Genomic DNA, 26,544 nt, shown 5'->3' with positions numbered 1-26,544 from the left:
AAATTCCCAAGTTAGTAAAGAAAGAAAAGAATAAACTTTAACGGAAAACTATCATTTATAACTTATTTAACAGTTTATTTAGTCTATTTAATTTATATTTAATATTTATTTTATTTCATTTAAAATCACTCCAACTTTTATTATTTCAAATAAAAGTATCTCTACTACAGTATCACCAGAAGTGTCTAAAGGCTGCTCTGGAGTATTCTTTTGTAGGTTTGATTCATTGATTGTAACTTTAAAACGTTGTTTTTGTTTTGTCGAGTTTACTGCAAAACAAAAATACGATATTTATTTGTCTATTATAATCATTATATCAACTTCTTTTTTACAATATGCCTTTAACATAGCCATGAAGAAGCGCTGTTGATCAAATTGACTTCATAAAGTTTAGACCAGGTCAGACCAAATGATGTTAGTAACAATACACACTTACTCACCTCTCTCTCTCTCTCTCTGAAATGTCATACATGAACTAAAACGTATTCACTTTAAACGTACTTTTAATTAGAAAGTCATTATTCAGCTAAAACCTTTTATTTATTTATTTATCTATCATTTTATTGGTTACAAAATTATAAAGTTGGAAAACTAATAATTACTTTATCTTGATTTTTCCCATTTAAATTGGACTTACGGCTTTTCGGCAAAAATCACCAATGCATGCTGTAAGCAATTTTAGCTACATCTTCCATTTTTAGGCAAACCCTAGAGGGACTTGAGTTATCTAAATACAGTGCTAGGTTATCGATTTACTCAGTTTAAAAACACAAAAATATATTATTTTTGTAGATCAAAATATTTCCAGAAACAAAAATAAAGCTTATCTTGAAAACGTCTGTATATACAAAGATATAAAGTGTTAAATATGGGATTCTTTTCTATGGTAAATGAACAATGAGTGAAGCTCCGCAGCCGCAACAGTTTCTATACAGAGATTTCGCGCTTTCCTTGCGGCGTAGGAATCTCAGGTAACTTTTTACAGTCGCTGACAAAGCATCCTTGGAAGAGTCTACTGTAGACTCTGAAAGGTGATGCAGGTTACCCCATCGATATCATTAACAAATTCTACTATGGCCTGGCCAGAAAAAAGTATGGCTGTACCCCTCAACTGATGTGCAAATGATGTGTACTTTAAGTGACAGTAAAACAATAGCACAAAGTCAATGTTAAATTCTCGTATTATCTTCGGCTTTGGTAACGAAACTTATATAACTTCACTGTAAAAAATGTGTTTAGATGATAGACACTTTCCTAAGCACACTCTTGTCACACTTTTTTTATGCATTGAAATTCTAAACACATTAAATTTCATGACGTATAACACACGTTTAGATCTAAGTGTTTAGCCGTTAAACACAATCTTGTACATGTTTAGGCCAAAACATGTAAATGAAGTGTTTATTTTCTAAGCGCATTTTTTACAGTGTTCTTTTGGATTCCTACATAGGCAATTATCCACATATGATTCACATATGTATTGCCTTTCATATGAGGATCATATGTGGATCATATGAGAATCATATGTATATACAATCATATGAGAATCATATGTGGCAAATCATATGAGAATCATATGATTACACATATGTAAATCATATGAAGTAATATACATATGATTCTCATATGAAAGATCCTGCATATGAGAATCATATGAATATTCTGACAATAATCATATGAGAATCATATGAAACTGATCATATGAGAATCATATGAAACAATGTTCACTTATCTGTCCTTGTTATACTGAAGTAAAATTGCAATTTCAATAATATATATCAAAAGATAAATTTAAATGTACATTAATTCAAAAGAATTTTTAGTTATTAATTATATGTAAAGTTCTACTCTGTTTACCCTACCCCCCCCCCCTTCCTTCTAAAAAAAAAACCTTTCATAATTTTTTCTGTTATAATGCATTTCCCAGGCGAAATAGATAAAGAATAAATTAATTTGCTTTTCATTTTAAATCTTTTGGGTTTGGCTAAGTACAATTAAAATAATTCCGTTTTTTTGTCCAGGCCGGTATTGTCTTTTATCGGATGAAAATATACGTCATTTTTGACGTCACTGCTGCAGCAGACGTGTTGGGTGTTTGGAAAAGGCAAGTGATCTCCTAACAATATTATTTTAAAGACTTTTGATTCATATTGTTTCAATATTAGTTCATTATGGTGCGTATGAACTTTCTGTATAAAATATTCTTATTACTTCAATACTTGCATGCATTTCATAAACGTAACGTTCGTGATCTGTTAGTAAGTTTGGATAAAATTTGTTTCTGAATGAATGTAAACATTACATGTTAGGCTAAGGGCATTGCTACTTTTTAAAACTTGAATTTGTTTTCGTTTTGTTACGTACTGATATGAAAGTGAAAGTAGAAACCTTGTATGTCAGTTGGCGTTATGTATGTTGAGATCGTTATCAAGTCCGGATTCCTTCTTCAACTTAATGACAAATGTTTGTTTTTATGGCCTATAGATGCATTCGGCAACTTGAGTTCAGTGTCACAGTGCTGTTTTTTTCAGTCCAAAGAGCCCGAAGCTGATAAGACTGGCGATTGATCCTGAAGCTGATTTGACAGACGATTGCATCATCACAATATTGAAGGTAAAAATAAATACTTGCAATAAAAAATCAAAGTATCTGTAATGTCTCTTTATGACAATATATTTCTTTATTATTTTTTTTTTGTTCTTTTATAATTCTACATTGTTTGCATGGCTTCATCAAAAATAAATTCAACTCAACTCAATACTCTAGAAATTTTATTCTACATTATAATTTTAATCCAGTGCACTTAAAAAATGCAAAGTATGAATAGATTTTGCTGGCTGTATAGACTATGAAACTATATAGTATACAATAACTTTTTGGGGAGAGCGGGGATAAATTGGATTTATGGTGCGCGTGCCTATAGTTTCGGGTTAAATGTTAAATATATTTAAGACTATAGAGAACCTACAAACTTGTACTCTCTCTTTTTAATAGTTTAAGTTTTGATTGAATGTATTCTTAGAAAATATCTACTGTGTGAGACTGTGAGTATTTGTCTTACAGGTTCAATATACAGTCAGCCTCTCATAAGATAAAGAACAAATCCCAAGATCCAAGGCTTGCTTTAAAGTTAAGGTAACTACACACTGTTAAATAAACTTTGTTATAGTCTTCCCAAAAGTTTGGGATATCTTGGAATCACAATGTCTGTTTTTCTGCCTGTCTACTTGTCTGTAGTATTTTTTGTCCAAAAATAATATACATGTATTTGTATCAGAATCTTCTTATTATTTTAATCTGAATTAATATATACTGTTTGAACATTCCAAATTTAATTGTCAAAATAACAAAAAATTGCGTTTTATGATTTTATTATGAAGCATATCTTTCAATAGTGTAATTGTTTTCAAATTACATCATAGGATTCCTCAAAACACCTAGTATAACATATATAACGTTAGTTTTATCTTGTATCATACCTGTGTCAGTGAATTGGGCATACATTTGTTTGCTGATTATACCTAAGTAACTTTTATAACTCATAGAATTTAAGAATTATTTTATTTTTACTTTTGAAATTTTTGTAGAGACCATTCTGAGCCACAAAGAAATTGTTCAGGAAGAGGAGAAGTGGTGGATATTCATTTTTGTTACGGTACTGTTCAAAGAGATTTTCAAAATGGTCATGGAAGATCAAAGGGAGGACAACTGAAAAAATTGAAAGATACAGAAGGAAAAAGAACAAGGAAATAAATGGAATAATTATGAAATGGGGAGGATGTACACAATCTTGTCTGAATTTTAGCTGTGAAAATTTCCCATATTCTTATTGTATGCTGAAATAATCAATAACTTGATTTTTCATAAATTTACAATAGAGAATACATGACAAATGTTATTGCTGATATTTCAATTTTGCTTTGGACACTTTCATGTCATATGGTATTTTTATACATGAACTAATTAATATGTTATTCATTTGTACATGTACAGTATATACATGTTTAACTACTAAATAATTTTGCTGAAATCTTATAATTTGTACTCATGTTAGAATATGTTAAATACATGTATCGACAAATGCTACTGACTTGTTTGTATATTTTCTTGTTTAGAGTGTACACTGTGAAAAATAAGTTATTTCTCTTGATGAAAATAATTTTATCAAAAAAGTTGTGTAAGCATTTTAAGGTAAGGTTTGCGTTAACAGGGAGATAACTCTTGCAAATCACCAAAGCGTTTGAAACAGGCGACTTTAAACCAGCGATGCTAAGCATCTCGGTAACGAATTTCCTCTGTCATACTTGATGTTTGTTGTCACTTATTGTTAGGACTAAAAACAAAGAACGTTTTAAGGAGAAAGTCTTATAACAAATCAAAGCATAGGAATCTTAAAAGCCTTTGAGATTAGCGTGATGCATGTGGATGAACCAATAAAGGAGGACTTGTTTATTTCGATACGGAATGTGGCAAGTTGTAGGCCATTCCGATCAGAAGAAAGTTATCGACGCATTGTGCTGTTGTGTGTTTCTCGCTTCACCACTACACTAAAATTTTAAGTGAGAATGGGAAGGAAAAAAGAAAAGACCTGAGAGTATCCTGTAAAGTATTATGCTTTATGCAGTCCGAACAGGGAAGAAAAGTCACGTCCAATGATGATGTTGACCATGTCCAATGATGATGTTGAAGGAAAAATAAACAACTTTATATTTTACTGTTTGATTGTTGATAGTATTTTCATCAGGTAATTATTTAACTATTCATTTTACTGAAAGTTATGAATGATCTTCTGACTACAGATTTAAAAACGATGAATAAACGGTACAAGGATGTCAGGATGTGGCTAATATCCCAACATTGCCAAAAAATAAAAATGCATTCATTCAAGAAATTATGAAAAAAATCCTTGCTTTTTAGGCCTAATATTTGTAACATTATTGGAACAGGTATTCAATTGTTCAAGTTACCTTTTAAATGAGGTTTGATTTTAATTAATATCTCATTTTTTAATTAATACAAATTGTGCATGACAAGAACATTAATTTTCTTGATCAAGCATTTGCATTTCACTAATTCAATCTACATGTATAAATTGTACAATAATTTCATATTGATTCTTCATTGATTATATTGGAAATTTCATTTCATTGAGTGAATGAAATTCAGTCCAATTCCTTATGCAATTCCAAAAATGCAATTCCTTAAATGTTATTGTAAAAATGAACACATATGATTTCAGATCAATTGGGTCATTAATTGGAATAGATAAGAACAAAAAAGTACATGTACTTCAGTGTTTCCTTAAAAGATTTGTGCCATCAATCAAAGTAGAGGTCATCCCATATCAGCTCAAGAATATTAAAGAAAGTTGGATGGATCAAGCTAAGATGTTGAACCAGACATGGCAAAGTCAATGGAGATTTGGAATAGAAATGATGATTTGTTGTACCCAATGCATATTTTTAACATGTCTATAGATTATAGAAAAAAATTTAATGTTTAACAGCATCCTATCTACCTGGTAGTATATACATGCTGTTTTCAATATATTTAGAAAATATGTGCATGTGATGATTGCAGTGCATGCTCTATTTGTCCATTTTTGAATTTGTTTTCAGTAAAATAAATGTATACATTAAGGTATTAATTGAAGGTTGCTTTTGTCTACACTTACAAGTAACAAGTTTCTTAAAAGGGTTATTTTGTAAAATTGCAAGGAAATTAATACATGAACAATTAAATTTAATATTTTTATTCATTAAATTTTGTTTTTACCAGGACCTAATATGCTCAAATAAGTATTTCTGAAAACTGAAGAGTTTTGTAAATAAAGCTGCAGTGAACATTTAACAGTTTAAAATATGACACTTGGAAATTGAAAGGTTGTTAATTTAGTAGGAATGATAAGACCAGTTTAGTAATCAACTAAAATTAAAATCTTTCACAAATACATGTAGTTTATTTTAAAATTGTTTACATTTATAATCTTTTAATTTTTTTCTGAATTTTGATTTTAAAAAGGAGAAAAAAATTTTATATTTAAATTATTATTTCATGGATATCAAGGAGATATATCTATCACTGTAACATTGTTTCTTTTTCCCTGTTCTTGACAAATATTTATGACAGTGTTATGTCATTTTGCAGAATTTGCCTTTTCTCTGAAATCAGAAGTACTCTGTAAACTCATTAAAGTATGAATTGAAGTCACTTAGAATTCATCTTTATTTTGTTCTGTCTGATATTTCAATTTAGATTCTCAGACTACCTAATCCAATGATTGAGCTAATGTCCATGATGTGTAGAAATAGGCCGTCTTTAAGATATGTTTGGTTGTCTGCCTCTCCAGACCGACTGATTAAAATGACCAGACTGAAATTTTTTTTTCAACGCAGGGCCATATTTTTTCTTTTTATTCCTCTTATTCCCCGTAAAGAAATGTTGTTGAAGATTTTCTCACCTACCGACCCAATAATTTTACCCAGAGTCAAGAGAGGGCAAACAAACATTACTTTCAAGATAGCAATTCTACTCTTCGAAGTAAAGAAATCATTTAATTATAAAAACAGCAGCTTCGTGGATGCAATGCTTACAACATTTCACTCAAAAGATGGCATACATGTATAATGATAGTCACGAGACATAACTGAATAAAGATATTTTGCTACGAAGATGTCTAGAAATTACTGCATGTTGGAATAACTAAATCAGCATGAGGTCAAATTCAGAGGCTTTTAATTGGGTTAGTTGCAACATGTTCTGAACTATGTTTATAAACATATACATGTACTTCTAAAGGTGTTGCAGTATAATTCATGGACAATTTCATCAGAATATTCAGATGTAAAGATTGCCATAAATACTAGATTTCTTCCACGGAATAAATTTTTAGACCATCTTGTAGCACAGGAGGAGTTTTATTTTGAATATTTTTGGCCAAGTTTTGCTTAAAAACAATATCAAAAATACATTTAGTCTTTAACATTCACCATGACAATGTGATATCAACGTTGTCTTTATAAGTGTAGAAAAAGTCTGATTTTTGTGTTCCGAACCCATAATATAGCCCCTGTTTCCATGGAAATAATATTGGGGACATACATATTTTTTTGGTTCAAATTATTTAAAATGATCAAATTAATAACTTCATGGAATTTGATGGAATCGTAAGATATGTAAAACGTTGATTTTTATATTTTTGTTGCCATGGCAACGGTTTCACTTTATCAAGGAAAATTGAAAAATCTTCTTTTTTACCCAATTTTTCACATTTTTGATAACGGAAAATTAATAGTTTAAATAATAGAAGCATGAATTATACTAATCCAGGTCATTTTAATTATAAAAGTTTGATAATTAATAAAATAAATCAATTTTTTCAATGAAAATAATATTCGAGGTGAAATATGAAATACGTTAAATTTGGCGTCTTTTACTAAAAAAAAATGGGACGGGCAATATCTTTGAAAATCATATTAAATGATGAAGCTAATCTCCCTGAATAAATTGATATATGGCATGTGTGCATATTAAAAAAAATAAAAGTTGGAGGGAGACGCAAACCTTACCTTAAGATATTTTGAAATATTTAACCAATGAAGATAGATCATTGTAATGTAATGAATTTTCATCTAATGCAGAAATATCTGATTTTTAAATGTGTACAAGAATGTGAAAAACATTGAAAAAGAACACACAAGTGTTTCATATGATTTACATATGATGTCCTTTTCATATGATTCTCATATGTAAATGGCTTGAAACACACTTAAATCATTCATATGAAAATCATATGTAGTTATTTTCATATGATTCACATATGTGGATCATATGTAAATCATATGATTTGCTTCATATGATTCACATATGATGCCCTTTTTCTATGATTCTCATATGAAACCAATCATATGAGAGTCATATGATACTCATATGACAATCATATGTGGCTAAGTTGCCTGTGTACGGAATATGTTTTGGACATGCCTCTCAGCTAGATGAACCCGTCTCAAGCCACGGTCAAGTGTTGGAGAAGATCGTACATTTTAGCCCAGGTTTGCATCGATTGATGAACCCGTAGTGATGTGGATTTTATGGAGCCTGGAGCCCACCTTCCACTTTGAAAAAAAAAAACTTTCTACAGGCTGTTAGCAAGCTATTTAGATTGAAGTTTATACATGTATTAAATGTGATATACGCCATGAAGCAAAAGATACTTAAAACAAACATATACAAGAAAAAATTGATGTAACCATCAATTGTCGCCCGGGAAATATATGTGGTAGACGATGTCCACTTAACATAAACATGTTTGGTAAATCAACCATAACATATGTTACTATGGTAACAAAGTATTCAAAAGTAAAAAAAAATATTCATTGAATTTTATAAAGTCTTACACGTAAAAATAAAAAGCAAGTATAGGATGAAATGTGACCAAATAATAGAAAAAAGAGCCTTGAATCATATACCAAGAACAAAATATGATATTTCATTCTGGTTGGCAATGGTTGCCATGGGTTTTTTTTTTTTTTTATCACAGAGAGCCTTCAAAGTAACACTCTGTATGTTTAAATCTGATCCTATCTTTTAAAAAAGCACATTTCCTCATAACTAATGATCAATTTTTAAAGATGTAGGTGTGCTCTTAGTTTTCCCATTTGAAAAAATTCAGATTAGATTCTTTAAATAGAGCGTTGCTATGGAAATAAGCAGAAAATATATGCTTAAAAACCTGAAAATATTTTCTTACCTTGGATACGTACCCTTAAAATAGATTCCCAAAAGTTTTATGATTGATATTTATTAACATCTAACCTGACTTTTAATTTTGACTATCATCCAGTATCTAAGTGGATGCAAGAAGTTGGCACAGAGGGTTTAATATTGATATAAAGTTCACAAAATCGAACATTTCCCCTTCTTGGTAACCATAGCAACAGTGGTGTTTTCTTCATCAAATTTTATCAATATATGATATTCAGATTCAGTTCTAACAGATAAGTACTATTCAAGCTGAGCCCTTTAATTTGTTTCTTGATTATATGGCAATTCAATTCTTAATGCAGAGAAAAATAATTCATTTTAAGGAACTGGTACTTTCTTTCCATGGTAACACTGCAAAGTAGCAATTATACCCAATTTTTCTTATGGTTTTGGTGTTGCAAGGTCCTAAGGATGCATATTTGCCAGTCTTGAATTTTCATGTTTTTCCTCAAGACAGTAGCATTAACCCAATCTTAGTTACTGGTTTTGCATGGTTACATTGTTACCATGGCAACCATGAAAGTTACTTTTAGAATAATATTTTTTATACTTATATACTTAAGGTCAAAGATTTTCATTGTTTTTCTTAATCGTTGATTGAGTTTGAGCAAGTAACACCTTCCATTAGTGAATATGGAGTGTTTTTCAGCATATTTCAACATTTAAAATGTATTCCAAATGTACCCTTGGTTACCACTTATTAAGAGATATATTCTGAACAGTTTATTTACAGTATAAGTGACACCAAGGTGTCATGTTTTTGTGAAAATGGTTTGTTTGTTTTTTCTAGTTTTTAATAAGCCACAGTCGAGATTTAAAGTGTCTGAAAATCTTGATTTTTCAAACTTTTCCGGCTGTTGCCATAGCAACCGAGACACTTACTCACTTAGCAACGAAATTTTGTTTGATATTTGTTTCTGGTGTCAAGTACTAAGCATGGGTGAAGTTTCATCAAAAGCGTTGACCATGCGTGGCATGCGAAGTTTAAGTGGTTACAGAGAATGGCTATTAATGTTTTAGAGTATTGCAAGATAAATTTTAGGGACAATAGGTATTGGGTGTGTATTATCATTGTTTTAAATATGTACAACTTTGTTAATACAAGTATACACTCAAACTTTAACAGTACTACAGGAAAATGTGGCAATATATTATTTTTGGAAGAATGAAATTATTGGGGTCCCTTTAGTGTAGAGCTCATAGCATGAAAAGTAATGCGTCAACATATAATTTTTTTATGCGCCCGGATCGAAAGTTCCGAGGCGTATATTGTTTTTGTCCTGTCTGTCTCTCTGTCTGTCTGTCTGTCTGTTTGTCTGTTTGTCTGCGAACTTTAACCTTCGCCATAATTTTTGAACCATGAATGATAGAGACTTCATATTTGGTATGCCTACTCCACTAATGAAGGTCTTCCAAATGACACCAGGATCAATGACTTTGTGACCTTGACTGTGACTTATATGCTAAAAATAGAGGTTTTTTGCAAACTTTAACCTCTGCCTTAACTTTTGAACCATAAAAGATGTAGACTTAATATTTGGCATGCATACTCCACTAATGAAGCCCTTTCACATGACACCAAGGTCAATGATCTTGTAACCTTGACCGTGTCTTATATGCTAAAAATAGCTTTTTTGAACCTTCCCCATAACTTTTGAACCGTGGAAGATAGAGACTTCATATTTGGTATGCATACTTCACTAATCAAGATCTTTCAAATAACATCAAGATCAATGACCTTGTGAGCTTCATTGTGACCTTTATGCTAAAAATATGTTTTTTTTAAATTTGTTGCCGCCGGGCGCATAGTGTTTCACAACACACATCTTGTTTTAGCTTATTCTTTTTCTTAAATGCTATTTAGTAAAACGAATGCAAGTTTTTGAAGTTTGAGTCTAAATTTTTTTCTAAAATGACCGAGATTGACGTGTGAAGCACATTTTCTCATATTTCATTTTGATACGTTAGTCTAACAAAGTGCAAATAAAACAATGATTATCTATGGTTTACTTACAGGTTTCTACTCTATTTTGTGTATCAAAGTTGAATATTTAGACTTTAATATATTAAATACAACAAAATGTAGGATAGGTAAATTTCAGTACTTTACATTTCGGGGTATGTACTCCGATAGGCATTAGCGGAAAAGTGAACATGTTGACATAATTTTTCTTGTGTCTATCAATTAGTGGGATGTATATCTAACTTATAAAAGCAGATTTTTTAAGATTGAGCCCATTTAGCGCCGAGTGTAGAACTACCTTAAATTGTTTGAAATATTTCATCAGAATCGCAGCACTTTTTAGATACCTTAATAGTTCTAGGGTTGAATTGTAAAAGGTTACTAAGATCAATAGAGTGTATGCCCTTGCACTAGATCTATTTGTTAACACCCCCCCCCCCCCCCACACACACACACACACACACACTACCCTTCGATATACTTGAAAACAAATATACAGTAGTGTCTATTAAATACATAATGTACAATAAATATATTAATAAAATATAAAAGAAGACATAAAATGCAATTTATTGTCCCATATAATATATGTTAATAATATTTTATTTAATTCGAAAACAGATATTTTGTTGAGAAAATATTACTTTATCTGTCTCACAATGCATACAAACTATGTCACGTTTTAAGAAATGACGTCATATTGACAAGTATTGTGATCAGTGACTTGTTTTTGAATTGTTCTGTGCTTAACTCATTTTGTGGTATTTCAAAGAAATGCTGTATGGCGTATATTTTGTATGATGTCATAATCAAGTTTTCCGTGCAAATTAGACTCCGTCTCCTTTTTGTAACCTTAACTATGCTGCGTATATTTCTTCTAATAAAACTGAATATATGAATTTGTTTTATGAACATGTAGTTTATTCAACAGAACTCAATAATCCTCATCTAATACCATTTAAGGATATTATGTCACTTCCTCTATAGTTATTGACTTTCTACAGCTTGAGTATTTCTGCCGTTTTGACAGTTTATACTTGTTTTTTTTTAAAAATATTATGTAGGCATAAATCATACAGCTAAGGGTGTAAAATGAAAGTGTTTCAATCAAGACACGCCTTTTAAAGTGCGAGTGTGTGTGGTACTTTTAAACTTTTCGATTATTTATTGTGACATATTAATTGGAAAACTCTATATCATCAGATAATAAAAAAATCATACCCTTAATTGTTTTTCCAGTTACATCAAATATGTCAGACTGGACGTCTATTCCTCTGGTTGACTTTGAACTCTCTAGGATTTCTATCAGGTCGATGCCCTTCAGTCTTTCTAGTAAGGTTGACTTTCCACTACCCGCACATCCAATGATCATCCCAGATGCGTGGTACATGGTCGTCTCCCCTTTCCTCAGATTTTCAATGAAATTCTTCACTGACTCCTCTCCTCTCATCAAAATCTGCATTGGCACACCAACTACAAAAATAATAAATCTATCACCGAATTGTAGTTCTACTAGATTATGCTAGAACGTTCAACTTTCATATGAATACTTTATTGTCTTTTTGGAAGTATTTTTCTTCATAAGCAAAACATGAATCAGAGAATATAACTGTTTTTGGTAGAAGTAGTGTGATTTTTCAAGAATGAGTTATTTAACTATCTATTCCTTCTGTGATATTGTATAAATGGTGCCTGTTTTGGAGGGTAACAGTTGAAATTGACACCCCAAGGAAAACTATTGTCAACCGACGCATCAGCGGAGGTTGACAATGGTTTTCCGAGGGGTGTCAATTTCATCTGTTACCCTCCAAAATAGGCACCATTTATTTTAGTATACTGAATGTCTTCTTGATTTACTATGTCAGCAATACAAATCGTCGATCGCCTTTTCGTTCACGTTTAGAAAGCTTTCAAACTCCCCGCTACTTCGAAAAAGATTTACTGATCTCTCTATTGCTTAATTGATACTCTTTATCATCTAGAGTTTCGTTATTTCTGCACTTGCAAGCATGTTTTGTCTGTCGTTTGTTGTTTTTAAGTAAGCTACATCGGACGCAATCTTTTATTGACGTCAAGTTTATTCCGGTTCTTTCAAACGCACATCTGACGTTTTGAGAATTCTACGGTGAACCGTGCGCGCATAATTTCTACGCATGTGGAATTACCGTTGTGTTACCCGTTGTCACGTGTGTTGCTAAGGCTGAGGGTAATAGAACAGATTGTTAACTGCGTCTAAACCAATCAGATTTTAGTATTTAACATGAAAGTATTATAAAGTGAATTGTAACATGCAAAGTAATTAATAATCTTTGCGGAATTTAAATATTTACCAGATTTAATATAGAAATAAAATGATGGAAAAAAATATCGATAACAAACAGTATTCAAGTCCAAAAGTGCATTAAACAACACAAAATAGGAGCAGGACAAACACAGTCTTCCAAACCATCGGAGGTAAGACATGGTGATTATTTCTCGTTCTCTAGGAAACCAGCTGCATGAAATTAATAATTTGTATCTAATACTTAATGACATGAATGAGTCTTCAGTGTAGTTCTAGTTCCAGATTTCCCCAAAATGGTCATTGCCTGGGCAAATTAAGATATATTCAAGTCTGTATGAGTTGTGCATAGTGAGCTTTTCATTCTGAATTGAAAGGTTTGAAGCAAAGACTTCTATTTAGGCATCTATTTCTGAAAATATTGTGTTTATTAGAAGAGAGACTATTAAATGAACACCATTATATGTTGTGTTCGATTAAAATTATATATCTACATTAACAATTTTATTTCCCAGCACCCCTGAGAGCTTGCATGCCTTTTAGACATTTATCATTTAAATGATCGTACAAACACAATATACTGTAGTAAAGATATGGATATAAGGAGCAGTATTCAATCTAAGTCCATTAAACAATACAAAATAGGAGCAAATCAAACAGGTGCCATGGAGCAGTGAGCATCCCCTGCTGACCGGTCACACCCACCGTGTGCTCCTTGTCATGATTAGGAAATGGGGAAATCCGTCGACAATTCAGTGTATAAATAATGGACAAAAATTAGTATTCAAAACGTCAGTCAGCATTTGACTCAATGGTAAATTGTATTTGCTGACAAGGTCATTGTATCGATCATAGAACGTACGAAATGTTGACTTTAAACGAGACTGCTGGTATTCTTGTTTCATCAACTTGCTTGTCAATAATTTACCTCGTTTTAGAAATTGTTAATACGTAGAGCATGCTCTTGCGTATCGAATAAACTGAGATATATATACTCCGTATGAGGCGATTAAGGTATATTGCTGCATAAGTAAATGAAGTTGACAATAGAAAAGTTAAAGTCGTCACGTGTATCATACAGCCTGGTTGTTAAATAACCATTAACATCTTTTCCTTACTCAGTGGTATCTTGTATCTCAAGTTCACCAGGTTATATCGTATCGACGTAGGAATGGAAATTACCATTGTTGATTGACAATACGTCGTCGATATATCTAAATATCGATTGGAAGGCAACAGCAAGTGTTTTCTTCTGTTTACGCATAAGAATTTGCATACATTGTGCTTTATAGGAATATAAAAATAGGTGTGCTAATAATGAAGCGCAATTGGTACCCATGGGAACTCCAAGAGAACGGAATACTTTTTCTCCAAAAACCACTAAGATACTGTCAATCAAAAACTCAAGCAACTCTTTGATGTCAACTTCAGAGTTCTTGTGTGTTTTAACAAACAAAACTTGCAAATGCAGGCTTCTCCATGGGCCGTTGAACGTGGCGGCCCAGCCTAATTGAAATTCCTTAGCACCACAGTTAAAAAATTAGCGCCATAGTTCCGCCACAGCAAAATCGCTGTTGTCAGTACCATAAATATATATTTTTAAAAAATCAAAATAAAATGTTTAAGTAAAGGTTATAGACCAAAAACTGTCCATTCTGTAAGAAGAAAGAACTGTTGGAGGGCCGTTAGGCCCGACAATAGTTCTTTTTTCTCACAGAGTCGACAGTTTGAGGCCTATAACCTACTTAAAACATTTGCCCTATTGTGTTCATAATGTACTCTCTTAGAACTTTTTCTCATCCATTGTATTAAGTAAGTATTGTCTACTTATTAGACTGTCTCAGGTGAAGGATTTATGACAGTCAAAAGAAGTCAAAAGAAACTTGTATTCATTGTAATTGTTAACTGAGTGGACAGTTATAGGTAAGTGCAATTTTCAAACAACTGACTAACGAATATTTCATCACAAGGCATGAGATTCCATCACCATTTTAATGTGATTGTGAATGTTGAAAGCATGTCTTCTTCCAATGAAGCATATTTTTATGCAAAACAACTTCAGATTTGAAGGGCAATGCATACCGGGGTATGTCATTCTTGTGATATTTTGAGCCTAGGATTGTCAAGAAAATGAACTTTGAGCTCAAGGTGGACGTTTTATTTTTTCAAACATTTCTCAACGTTTGATCAAGGGTTTTCAAGGATGCAGAAAAACAAAGGGAACGTAGAAAGGTTTTCGTAATTTAATCAACAATATTCAGATGATTTAGAAGAGGATAATCAGAGCAGAAATGTAAACGGGTACTTACTGTGTTTTTTAACTGACAGAGAGAATGTTACAAGGTACTCAACGTTGATGTACGTTAAGGTGTTGAATGATAAAGAAATCAACAAAATTATAAGCTTTCTTTTCGCCAAAATCAGAAACAAATCGGGAGATGAGTAGACAAGGCTATTGACAAAACACCCTTGCATACCTGTAGCAGAAAACCGATGGATGTGCTCCTGCAGAAAAATGAGCAAAATTATTCAAAGTACCAGTGAGAATAAGAATTTAAGGAGAGACTGTTTCTTGCCAGGAGAAGTGATATCCCCTCGTGTGTTGTTGGTGCAAATTACATTCCAATAGATTTCAGATCGAGATATTTCCTTCAAATTTAACTTTTGATGTTCATTGTGAGCTGTAATATACAATTCATCATTTATTGGAATAATTACAAAGTTTCAGTTTTTGTGACTTTGAATGGATTATTTAATTACACTGTGAAACTGTTGGATTCATTGCCTGAAAAATATTTATTTGTGTTTATTTGTGTTGTGTTTTCTTAATCTAGTAAGTTACCTGTAGCCATCCAACAAGTTATTGAAAACTGTCCATTACTTTTAATAATAGACAGATTTTAAAACTTATTGGACAGTTTCACGTAACTTATTGGACTGCTTTGGGCCTTGCAAGAAATAGAAAGCATTAAAAGAACAAAAGATGATGTCATACTAATGTTTTAAACCTTAATACAATGTACCGTTTTCAGTTTATAATGCTAAACTGTTAATATTCTCTAATTAGGGCCCATTGTTTTGCTTGCACAATCAATTATGTTCTAGAACTCGGTGGACACATATGAAGCCGTTTTTTCACTCTTCACGATAATTGCAAATCAATAAGTTCATGCTTAAATAGTTCTACAGTTAACAATGTCTCTAACATATTACACTTGCACTGCGAGTTAAAACGACGTATGTGTCGTATGTGACCCACATGTATTTCCTCTGCCAATGCGGTAGTCGCCGCACCTAAATAAAGTCATATGACGGATACGCGACGTCATATACTTGAAATCTTTCACTTCGTTCCATTGAAAATCTTTGAGATTCATGAACACATTCACATATATTTCCATTTTTATAAGAATTATTAGCACCCATTGTACACTCACCTTATATATAATTTAGTACTCTGTCAATATTCTTTTAACAGTAACATGGGGCAAACTTAATTTTTCTCATTTCACTGTAACTGTCTAAACATTTTGGACAACGTAAGACACACTGAACGTTTCTGCCCGACCTCCATTTTAAGGCCTTTTAGTCCTTTGATGATCACTCACTGACCTATGACCAGCTAAAAATTCGCTGAAAAAAATCTGTAAACATGTCTTTTATTTACATTCTCTCCTCTATGTGCCTTGTCAACCATCGTAACTGTTTCTAGGGTGATTTTTCCATTTTTAAAAAGCAAAAATACATCACAGCTCGTTTCAGCGTTTCAACCATTTCGACATTTTCTTTGTTCAATACAGCATAATAAAAATACAATGTTTATGATTAAAAAGCAATGACGTCATTTTATTTCTCTACTGAAGATTAGAATATGTCGAAAAAATTGTCTTTTAAAAATTTGGGCGATTAGATGTAGGGCTGTCACGGTTCCAAAATTTTCGGGTCGGGTCGGTTCTGATTTTTTTAGGTTAGGTTTCGGATTTCTCGGGTCGGGTAGGTAATGGAAGAAAAGCTCATGATTTGTATTATTTTCAACAATAAAAAGAATATTTTCATTTAATCTTAGAAATAACAACATTATAACTAGTTTAAAGTAGCCTCCTGACTAGACAACAATTGTACCAAATTATTTAAATCACTTTATAATGACAACGTACTAACAAATCTCTCGTTTCTGACACCATTTTTAAAGTAAAATCTACTCTATTATACAAATCGGAATCGAACTGAATTCCGGAAAAACGGAACCATACCCGACCCGAATTAATTGTTCCACGGTTCCGGGCCATTTCGGGTACCCGTGACAGCCCTAAATTTAGATGCTTTTTTACAAGCTTTTTAATGTGTTTGTCTTTTCTCATTTTAAAGATTTACACTTTAAAACGTGACGTTCTGTTGTGACGCGGCGACACCACCCATGTTTAATATTTTAAACGTCTACGAAATTAATTTAATTCAAAATTATTCAACGAAAATTTCAATTTAGATTAGAATTATTTTTTATGCATCTTTTGGTATATAATATATGATAATATTGAAGATATTGACACAGTGACATATTTCTTTTGGATCAACCCTCGCAATTCCTTTTTCAATTTAATTCTAAGGTAAAAATCTTGATCATGAACAATTTCAAAGATTGAGATGCTATAACTATTTGTTCAAATACCGTCTTGCAATAGGATTATTTTGTTTATTGGAAGCGTTTGCTTTGATGCCGTTTGGTTTTTAACCAGGCTTATTGCCCAAAGAGCAATTGCCGGCTTATGTCATCCTTTTCAAGACAGGATGTCAACCTCATAGGCGCCATTTTAAAGTTACGTGTAAAAATATAATTCTTACTCTCAACCGCTTCGGAGATAATACAAACGCTAAGTAAAACAACATTAATAAAACGAAGTTTTATCTAAATAAATAAACATTAGTAGTAATGACTTTGAAAACTTCAGCATTAAGTCAAAGAACGTAGTTTATTAGCGTAAGGATTTCTGATAATCAGTGTTATCGTAGTTCTCTACACTACATGTAACAGGGAAAATAGGAGAGGGAACCAGCCGTAGTACGAGATTAATTTTGATTCTGACAAAATCTGACCGTGTTATTTGGATCTAAAACTCACTGTCAGTGTCATAATTTATATTGATAGTCTTTAATCTAATATTCTTGTTATTTATCTGTTAACACAATATAAACGTAAGATTCATGTACGAATTCAATTTACTCTGTAAATAAGCCCTGCTCTCAGTACTTCTGAGTACTTTGGTTTTATTTATTTTTTACACTATGCTATTTTTATTAAGGCAGTCGATTATGATGCCTACAGTCAGGACTTTGCATTCTGGAAAGCCAGCTTAAAACGACAGTCAGCATTTGACCCAAATTGCATTTGCCAACAAGGTAATTGTATGGACTATGGAACGTACGAAATGATGATTTTAAATAAGAAGTTAGATATTCTTGTTTCATCATTTTGTAGTCAATAATTTACCTCGATTTAGAAATTGTATATGTTCTTGCGTATAGAATCAACTGAAAAATATAAACTTACGGTTTTGAAATACAGTATTGTGTATTGATGTATCCTGCCATGTTGGGTGGTTGAAAATATCCTCTCCAAGTTTTTCTATCAATTGTGTTGTTTGATGTGGTGATAACCAGCAAAAGACTTCCCGCTCCTTCTTTGGATAGGCCCAGGATCTGCAGTACTCAGAGATGTTGTCTTTTTCTGCTAAACTCAGAAAGATATCCACAAAATTTGGATTTTTAGCGAAAGTAAGGAAAGTGGTGTGTTTAAAGAATTTACAAGAAAACTCAACATTCACACCATCCTGTTTGAGTATTGGTTTGTACTTCTTTAAGCTGCTAAGATTAGACGGCTTCTTAATCTTCTTGAATTTGAAAACTTCAGCAACAGTATTATACTTCTCTATCCAGTGTTCTTCTTTCAGATTTATTTTGTATGAAGGGCAAAGCAGAAGGCACATCAAAATTGCATCTCCATCTGAAAATAAACAAGAGGTCCATGTACCACATCACTCGCTTTTTGGCTAGAGCAAAAACAGAAGTACGTATTAAGGAGTTCGAAAATAAAATTAAACCAAACGTATCCCTCCAAGCAATAGTTGTTAAAAGACTTGCATCTACACTCATTTAAAAGTATAATTTTATGAGACTTTAGTTAAATACTTAGTATTCAGAAAGGTAAAAAAAGAAGCAAACAAAACATGTGTTTAGCCAAAATGTACATGTATGAAAGTTCGTCGTAGGAATAACTTGGTTATTGGCTATTGAATATTCTTCACTTAATTTGGTGTTCAAAATTACTCGGACATAAAAAAAGGAAGTAAGGAAAAAAGGGAAAAAGCATTTTTTCTAAAGAAATAGTGTCAGTTCATGCTATTAGGGTATGTACAATGTACATCATTTTTCGAAATTTATGTGAGACGCGATGTAAACACATAGGCGAGACAACAACAATGAACGGACACAAGGTGGAAGGGATGACAAACACAGAGAAAGGAGGAGCAATCTGCTGACCATCATGCGACTTTACTACAAATGAAAAAGTTATCGACTGCTTGAGTTCGCCACCACCAACAAGCTTGTGCTGGCAAATACACTGGGACTTGAACTCTAAGGTTGGAAAAGATGCTCAACCAATCTGCTGACCATCGTGCGACTTTACTACAAATGAGAAAGTTATCGACTGCTTGAGTTCGCCACCACCAACAAGCTTGTGCTGGCAAATACACTGAGAGTTCGATAATCATCAAGGAACTGGACATGGACTAGCCAAGGCGACCAATATTGAAATCTGATTGACTACATTATTGTCCAAAAGCGCTTCAGAGCAAGGGTAAACACGTGTCTTTCCCCGGTGCGGGAAAAGAAGCGATCGTGATCTGGTCATGATCGCATTCAGAGTCCATCTAAAACAAATAAGGAAATCCAAGTTTACCAGAATTCATTTTAACTAGAAATTAACAAGAGGCCCAAGGGCCTTATAGGTCACCTGAGTATCATGTAACAACTTTCCAGCGATTGTATTTGGTTCGTGTTTTAATCCAAAAGCCATGAAATTCACAGATTTTGAAAGAGGCACCATTGCGTATCAAAGGGCAGATTTCAAAGCATTAATTTATTTTTAGTCAAAGTACCCCCTGGTACCCCTGACCCAGTGGCCCTGATATTATCTATTTTGAAAGAGGCCCCTTTCTTCATTATAAGGCCAGCATTTTTTTACGTTCAGGTTTAGTTATGAACATGAGAATAAAAAAGTCCCAAAGGAGAAGGAAATATAAAAAAAAAATGATAAATCAATTATTAACATTTGTACATTCTTTTTTTTTATGCTATCCTATTAGGCTCCTTACCACTGGACACATAATGTAGCAATGCCCAATGATTTTTAACAGGTCGAGACCACTAGATTTTCTGACGTCAGAATAAATTTGCATGTAAATTAGCTGATATGTTTACTTTACCTACTGCTGAATGAGCCGCAATGCATTGTGGGCTACTACAAGTACCTAGCTGTGTTGAAAATTAAAGGCAACTGGAATTGTCCCTTGGAAACCTATTTTCAATTCTTTTTGTAAATTTTTGAAAGAAATATTTAAAATGATCTACATGTATAATCTTTCATTTCTGTGCTCACATTTACAAAATTTGCTTCATGAAGCCTTATATCAACTTATAATACATCAGCCTAGTATACCATTGTTCAAAGAAACGTATAAGTGCTATCGTGTCGATAAAACATTGAGTTTTTTTCACGTGATATACGTGTACATAGCTTTCGCTGGTAGTATATAGGTCCTTGTTTTTAGACAGCAGGAGAAAGTGTGCAATTATTATTTAACCCCTCAATATTATCAGAAAGTGTTTTATGTATATGCAAAAGTCAAAGCGTTTGTACGATATTCGAAGCAACTGCTACTCATCTAAAACAACTCCAAAATGAAATGTGAGCATGGAGCAGTGTCTTCAGAATATAATCTTTCAATTTCGGTCTAATAAAGTTATAAAGAAGCTCTACAGTTTTTCCGGTGACGAGTTAAATTTTGTGCAGTAAACCGACGAAAACCACGTGTAGCTATTGAATCGTAAACACGTGGTAGACTGTTATGCTTTGGAATCTTTCACTTGATTGGAGAACGGGCGTGACGAAGACTTCGTCACGTGTTGGAAATTGCCTTTTATATAAGGCAGTGGTCTCGACCTGTTTGTCAGTGTTTTATGTCCATTGTGTAAAGTATGCCCCACTGATTCCATATCAGCAATTACAGTAAAACTCGTTTAGTACGAACACGGATATTGCGAATTCACGGATATAGCGAAGTCATTTTGATCTTGGATCCCCAGCAATTTAAATTTAATTAATTTCTTATACGCTAATAACAAATTACGGATATAGCGAAGTAATTTCAAAGGTCCCAGCGACTTCGTTATAACCGAGTTTTGCTGTATTTCTTAAATCGGATGAAAATTTACCTTTTTATTAATGTTTAAAAAATACAGAATTCTTACAGAGTTATCCATCTTTCTGAGGAAAATGATTGGAAAGTGTACATCAGCAGATTAAAAGCAGATTATGCAGGAATACTAGATCAAAACAATTTTAGAATATAACCTAGGTACCAGTTTGTTAATTTTATCTGAAATTTCATCATTTTCTCGCGCCACTGTTGAGACACAGAAGAAAATATGACACAGAATGTGAAATGCAAGAGTTGTCTTCCTTTGTTTTCCTTTGCTACATAATGCTTACAAATAGGAAAGTAGAACATTTAATTGCTTATTTTATCATCTGCCAGTTTTGGCCAGTTATATAAATTTTGTGATGTTGATCAAAATATATCTTAAAAATCAATTCTTTAAAAGTCTCCCAATATCTCTTCATTTTTTAATATGTGTTTAATATGTGTTAGGTGAATGTGTAGACATTGTTCTAAAATTTACTTGATGCCTAAAATAATAATTCCTATCATAAAATAGACAGAGAGTATTGGGGAGTATGGTGAACTTTTTTTCAATTAAGTGTGAAATAATTTTTCTGGCTGATACAAATGATACTACATGCCTGTATATATTTGTATATTCTTGTCTTTAATAGTTGATTTTTTTTTATTTCTTCAGGTTATTGTTTATTTCTTCCTCAAATGGACTTAACTTCTCCCATTGTTTCATTCATTACATCTGATGCATAAGCAACCCTTTTCTGAAGAATGATGCTTAGACTGTAAGCTATAACAGAGACCATAAATAGTGTCGCTGGCAATATGCAATAGCTACCATGGGCAGTTTAAAGCCTGGGGGAGGAAAATAATTTACAGACAGATACTTTTGAAACGAATACATAATTAATTAATTATCTCACCAGCATGTCATTGTGCAACAAAGTCGTCAGCATTTTATTTGTCGTTTGAACGGGTGAAACGTTTTGAATGGCACTCATTTCGATGAATTTTACACTAAACCAAGCTATCTTCTCAGATCTAGCTTTATTTACCCGCCGTTTCATCGTAAAACCGGAAGTGCGAGTTCGTAAATTTGAAATCTCGATCCCGACTCAAATTTGACATCGAAAAGAAAAAAAAAATTTTTCTTCTGAAAATTCAAAACCTTGAGCAGAGGGTTGTAAAACTGAAAATAGAATAAATCCTGGCCTTAAATATGTAATCAGATCATTAGCATATTAACCAGGAGCAAAGGATATTCAAAGAATTCATGCATTTCACTAATAATCATTAGAGCCCCACCCTAAAACAAGAACCCACCTGGGGCCATAAAATTCACAATTTTGGTAGAGGCACTCTTGCTCATCATAACTATGTACTTAGTTATTTAATACCCAGGAGCAGAAACGATTTTCAAAGAATTCATGTATTTTTAATATATAATCAATAGAGCCCCACCCTTACATTAGAACCCCTGACCCTGGGGCCATAAAATTCACAATTTTGGTAGAGGCACTCTTGCTCATCATAACTATGTACTTAGTTGGTTTATTTAATACCCAGGAGCAGAGAAGAAGATTTTTTCAAAGAAATAATGCATTTTCACTACCTACTTATTTAACCCCGCCCTAGCACTAGAACCCCTGACCCCAGCGCCATGAATTTTACAATTTTGGTAGAGGACTCATTGCTAATTACAATCATGCAAACAGTTGGACTGCTTGATGTCCAGGAGTAAAGAAGAAGATTTTTAAAGATTGCATTAATTTTAGTGGTTTTGGCCCCACCCCTCAGGCCCCAGGGGGGCAGGGACCATGAAATTCACAAATTTTGTTTCCCTTTACCCACAGATGCTGTATACAAAATTTGGTTAAAATTGGTTCAGCAGTTTCAGAGGGGAAGCTGAAAATGTTCATATGTTAACACACAACGGACGACGAACGACGGACGCCGACGGACAAACACGGATGGCAATAGGTCACCTGAGTGACTCAGGTGACCTAAAAATCCAAATAAACATGTTACATATAGATTTCAGGTGATGATTGATAGGGAAATTTGCAGCCTATATGAAGCTACACTGGATGAAAACAAACTTGACCTTGTACAAGTCGCTATGTCTTTCAACGAAGCAATAATATACATGTAGATAAAACAGCCAACGAGGATGGATAACTCTTACAAGGTGTCCCAACGACAGCCACAGGTGTCAACAGATAGGTGTAAAGGTGGTGATTCTAGTAAATATATGTTTTTTTTTTATTTTTGGGCTGTATGCCCTATTCCAAGGGGGCAGGATTCGAACAAGTTTGAAACTGGACAACCAGAAGATGCTTCAAAGTTCAAATAACAAATGATGTGACCTTTATGCTCTTTTTAAAGATATTTCCTACATGTATACGTGTCTTTTATTGCGTGGACCCCGAGGATCACGCAGTAAATATATAAGCGAGGTTAAACAGGATGCCCTGGGCAAACGTCGGGATACGTATGCGCGAAAATGATAGAGAGTTTGCTCCTAAGTCAACTTGCTCGTAGAATAATTCGCCCTAGTCGAGTTAGAATATGCAGTTTCATTTGCAAGAGTGTTTTTAAATTTGCATATTTCTTCGTATTTATATATATATTGGCCGATCTTGATATACAAACAAAACATTGGCTCTCTGGCACAAACATTTTAAAAAGTAGAAAGAACTTGCAGAGTATACAATTAGGTGACTCAATAACTTACGTCATTCACCAACAAGTTCTAGCTTTTAAAATCGGCATTAGTTTTGTCGTTATTAATAAACTTTAAGTTTACTGGTAAGGATAGTAAGGTGGTGAGTGGAGGTCAAATAGATACTTAGATAACCAGTGAAAATTGTCAATTCTAGCATTCCAAATCTTATCTTTTAGATATACCCAATTCCCAGTAAAATATTTTATGGCAATTTTTATGGCGATTGTATGGACAGTAAATTGACTAGTTTTCTTAGTGACTTTAACGTTTTATTTCTAACAGTGTACCATCAAAATGATCTTTTAATGATAAATATTAATGAGTTTTTTTGAGTGTTGAACACTTTTTCAGGCTTTTGAATTCATGTTTTTCATTCAACGTTATTTTATGACGTGAGATTTAGGAAGAACATTGAATTATTCCGCTCAAAATGGTCAGAAATATTATGAAAAGATTATGCTCAACCCATCACAACACGAGATGAAATGACCATGAATTTCACAATTTTTGTTTAAATCATATGCATGGATTTTAAAGTAATTTAAGAGAAAATGCTGAACATTTTCGAATGTGGCGCACTATGTACATTGATAAATTAAAACAGAGAAAAAACCAGAAAGATTTATGTACTTCGTCCACCTGGCTCAAGTGTCCTAAAGAAAAAGCTAATTTTCAAAAATGACTAAATGTATTTTTTTTTCATTATCTCCAAAACATTTTGCATAGTTACAAACCTTTCCTACAGTGCATTTCTTTGAATAATTTCTCTACATCTTGAACATCATCTTCTTCATGATCACCAGAAGTCCTGATGCACATCTGACACAAAGTGACCTCACAGTCTATGCAGTGATGGGATAATTGGTGTCTTGGATGTTTCCTGCATTTCAAATATTTGAGAGGGACATCTATAAACAAAAAAAAAAAAAACAATGCATACAACGAACATAAAGAAATTTTTAATAGTTCACTTTTTATATTATACATTTATTGACTGCAATGGAGGGCAACATGCCTTTTGTCGGACCCAAGAACCAAACGGTCTCCCTGTGGCCCTTTTGCCCGAATACTCAATAATAAATGTTTTTTTTTTTATACATACTGTACCTTTCATTTTATTTCATATTTATATAGTGTCTTCCACGATATAACATCAGGCTTGTAAGCCATAGATGAGCTCACTTTTGATCTTCGTCTCAGTTTTACCAAAGGAATATATACTGGAAAAGTGAGACTGAGATTAAATGTTAGCTCGTCTAAGTTTTATGGCCCCCACGCCAGGTCCGTCACTGTTGAACACCAAAGAATAAAAATGAGATATCTTTTTTTCTCGTATGAAAGGTCTTACATCCACTTTGTTTTGATTTTTTTCGTTTAAATGATGCAGTTATTTTCGAGTTTATGAGTACATGTACATCTTGACCATCACGTACAATGTAGTTAATCATTATTTATAACTATCTACAATATTTAACTTACTAGTTAAAAAGTCACCATCTATCACTCTGTATATGTTGACTGTGTTCTTGATCCCTGACCCTACCCACAGTAGGTTTGTTTTGTCATCATAACTCAGGCCGTATGGTATGTCTATCCCGTCTGATGATGTGTGTACCTGTGAAAGAAAGTTACCATCGCAGTCAATTATATGTACTGATTGGGTGTTATAATCACACACCAGGATGTGTAACAACGCGTCTGTACAGATTCCATATGGTTCTAGGTCTGATTTTGATGGAGGTTCTGTATAGGAGAAGCGGTAACTTCCTCCACAGACTGTCACAATTACAGCAAAACGGAGAAGGTCGGACACAATAACATCTCCATTTCGGTTCTCCGTGATGTACACAGGCATAGTATACAGTCCCTGGCCTGTGTTGTTTTCATACTGTATGGTCTGGATGTCTTCTCCTGTAGAGTTATACCGCACTACCTTGCCTGTATCTGTATCAGTGTGATACATCCCAACCAGCAGGTCTCCAGTGGAGGGCGAGCTGTAGACACACAGTGGCTCCCATTGTTCTGTGTACTTTATTAATATAGTTTTTACTTTGTTCACTGTAGACAGTCTGTTGATGCTATTCTTACTGTCTATATAAATTAAATCGCCGTCATGGTTCACAGTGTGTCCTCCCCAAATATTGCGTATATCTGTCAGACGATATAGCGCATCACCCTCTGTGTTAGTCAGGGTGAGATTGCCTTCATCATCACTGATCCAGACCCGGTGTGAAGTATCTCGGGATATGTGAACACTTCGACTAACACCGGGTACTCTAGGTCTGACAGATTTCTGCAACTCTAATCTATACATCATTTACAGCAGATATTTATTTCCAGTTTTTTGCTGTGGTCG

At 33.1% G+C, this 26,544-nt stretch overlaps 1 protein-coding gene and 1 long non-coding RNA gene across 2 annotated transcripts; one reads left to right on the top strand and one right to left on the bottom strand.

The window, feature by feature from the left end:
* Nucleotides 1-168: 168 nt before the first annotated feature.
* On the bottom strand, nucleotides 169-26,544 carry LOC134274669 (uncharacterized; the record flags this gene model as incomplete). Its single annotated transcript, XM_062756928.1, has 5 exons — nucleotides 25,668-26,544; nucleotides 24,923-25,096; nucleotides 18,556-19,008; nucleotides 11,948-12,199; nucleotides 169-269 (listed from the first exon to the last, which is right to left on the bottom strand). Coding segments are annotated over exons 1-5 (1,818 nt in total), but the record flags the coding sequence as incomplete, so codon positions are not given.
* LOC134274670 (uncharacterized) lies at nucleotides 2,280-3,954 on the top strand. Its single transcript, XR_009993668.1, has 3 exons — nucleotides 2,280-2,613; nucleotides 3,064-3,135; nucleotides 3,588-3,954. It is a non-coding gene; the product is annotated as an uncharacterized LOC134274670 (long non-coding RNA).

The sequence above is a fragment of the Saccostrea cucullata genome, unplaced genomic scaffold, assembly GCF_032062105.1.
Source record: "Saccostrea cucullata isolate Sc308-1 unplaced genomic scaffold, CSIRO_AGI_Scuc_v1 ctg7764, whole genome shotgun sequence".
Taxonomy (NCBI): Eukaryota; Metazoa; Mollusca; class Bivalvia; order Ostreida; family Ostreidae; genus Saccostrea; species Saccostrea cuccullata.
Note: the sequence above shows the minus strand (reverse complement) of the source record. Positions and strands in the feature narration are given on the sequence as shown.